At 36.4% G+C, this 2,323-nt stretch overlaps 1 protein-coding gene across 1 annotated transcript in view; it reads left to right on the forward strand.

The window, feature by feature from the left end:
* Positions 1 to 305: 305 nt before the first annotated feature.
* Positions 306 to 2,323, forward strand: part of LOC107102993 (DNA repair protein XRCC4-like) — a gene marked incomplete at its 5' end in the record, with an annotated part of 29,923 nt that continues 27,905 nt past the window's right edge. The window contains one exon of the mRNA XM_015402491.1: positions 306 to 472. Within this exon, the coding sequence (XP_015257977.1) occupies positions 306 to 472 (167 nt within the window). The remainder of the gene's footprint in view (positions 473 to 2,323) is intronic.

Raw genomic sequence — 2,323 nt, forward strand, 5'->3', positions numbered from 1 at the left:
AAATACCACCCAGGGGGCCATTGATAAACAATTTGTGGGCCTTGACTTTGACATTTGTGCTCTATGCTCTAACCACTAGGCCGCCACTCCTAAAGAAATAAAATGAAAATCTACTAGGAAGTTAATACAAATGCTAATTCAGGTAAAAAATAAGAAATGTTCAGGGAAACAAATTCTGTCTACAGCCCTTAGCATCGAAAACATCTTGAAGTGACCTGGATAGTAGGATTTACACGGACATTTAATTTTCCAATTGAATAAAACAAAATGGCTTTTCTTTCTTTCTTTTTTTTGGTCTCCCACAGTTCAAACTGGGTTCTGTCTTGCTGGATCCAGTCAAAAAGCCAGCTGAAGCAGTGACAGAGGTGCTGATCCACACTTTGCAGCGAGGAAACACACTACAGGAGCACAACAGGAAACTGATGGAGGAGAACCAGAGGCTGATACAAGAACACCAACGCATTATTGAAGAGTAAACGCACACTGAGGACACAAAACATGAAAGTCATGAGGACCGATGGTGGCTAGGCTGTTAAACTTTCAAAATATCATTACATATTATCCATGATGACTATCATGGTAACTAGTTGGTCTTTATCCTTGATGGAAATGAATCCCTGGCCAGTAGTACAGCTTTAATCTGTCAACATTTCCGCTGTCTTCCTGACCTCTCAGCTCAGGATCAGTTTTGGAAAATATGATTCATCGTTTGCAACAAATCCTGCTTGAATCAATAGTGGAGAGTTTTATTTTTTGCCGGGCTTAAACCCAACCCCTCTCCATATGCTTGGAAACAACACATCCTAAAGCTGTGATTGGTTGCTGGTTAGCTAACTAGCAGAAGATATTTAGCAGTAAATCTCAAAGTAGAATTAGCTGTTTTTATGCATCATATATAATGACTTCCTGTCTTCATTTTTAGACGCATGTAAAACAGTAAAACTCTTGCTTTCTTAAGCCTGCCTCGCCTTTTTCAAAGCACTGCATTTTGTATCTCATTTTTTTCTTTAGTTTCACTTTGATTGGACAGGAAAACTCCCTTTCCTCTTTTGGAGGAAAGAGAAATTTTCACTTTAGTTTCAGTAGAAATGAAAATGAATGATGCTTTAGGCTTGTTCAGCATCAACAAAACAATCTGTTTTTTGAACTAAATTAGCTAAAAAGGTCAGTGTTTAGTCCTATTTCTCTCATAGACTATGGACAATGGACTCTTTTACTGTGAACAACTGAATGTGCTTTTTTTATTCCTATCTTTGACATGAAAACTGGCTCAAAGCTCATCTGCTTAACCGTTTCTATCCTAGACAGCACCGACTATAAAGCTTGTTTACTGTTACATTCTCTAACATAGAAGATATTTATGGATCAGTGCCTCTATTCCTTCTGTGTGTCTTTTTCTGTCTCTTCTTGAACCCCAGTCAGCCTCAGCAGAGCGCTTAGTTTTGCTGGATGTTCTTCTCAAAGGGTGTTTTCCTCTCTTTGACAAAATTAAATATTAAATATTATCATTAATATTCTATAAATCATAATTGATTAGCTGCTCAATAGTCATTTTGTTGGTGAAGTGTTACTATTCGTGTGATTTGCTCTTTGTAATGTTGGAGCTTGAAAAGTTTAGTTTAGGGAACTCGATGTGAAGTTTTCTAGAAGATGTTTGGCCTCTCATCCAAGAGACTTCCTTAGTTGTAGCTAGTGGTGGGAGCACCGAGATCAATATACTGTTAGTGTAACAAGGAATTACGGGCTTCTGATCCCTCATCCTGAATTGGCCATGGAGGTCACCTGGGGGGTTTGATTGTTGTTAGGGGTCCTGAAGTGTTGTGTACTCCAAAGTAGTTTTGGTCATATGCCACATAAGTGTGAGTACAGTGATGGTTGTTACTGATAATCAAAAAAGACTTTTCGATTTTTCAAGAAGAAAAACTGTCATGTTTTAACTGCTGCAGTTTAGGCTGTGTTTAGTCACACTTTTTTCATTTATAATTTCAGAAACTAGAAGATTTAATTAAGATTTAATGTAATCATACATGTAATTTGGGCCATTTGAATATGCAAAAAGGTGAGGGTTACTACATTAATGGATGTTAAAAAGTAAACATTTTTAAGTTTAAAATCTTTCAGCTTTAAAATAATTCAGTTTTACTTTCAAAAATGTTTTCCAATTTCCTAAATTTTACATAGCTTTTAATATATTGTTTAGTTTATTATCATTTTTTCCTCTTTAAAAACATTTCTAAAGAATCTCCACCGCGCCAATTTAGCTACGTCAAACAAATAATTTTGTTGCTTAATTACCCCATTGGCTGCAGCAGAGAAATGAGAG

Source organism: Cyprinodon variegatus, unplaced genomic scaffold (assembly GCF_000732505.1).
Source record: "Cyprinodon variegatus isolate N-32 unplaced genomic scaffold, C_variegatus-1.0 Scaffold1355, whole genome shotgun sequence".
Lineage (NCBI taxonomy): Eukaryota > Metazoa > Chordata > Actinopteri > Cyprinodontiformes > Cyprinodontidae > Cyprinodon > Cyprinodon variegatus.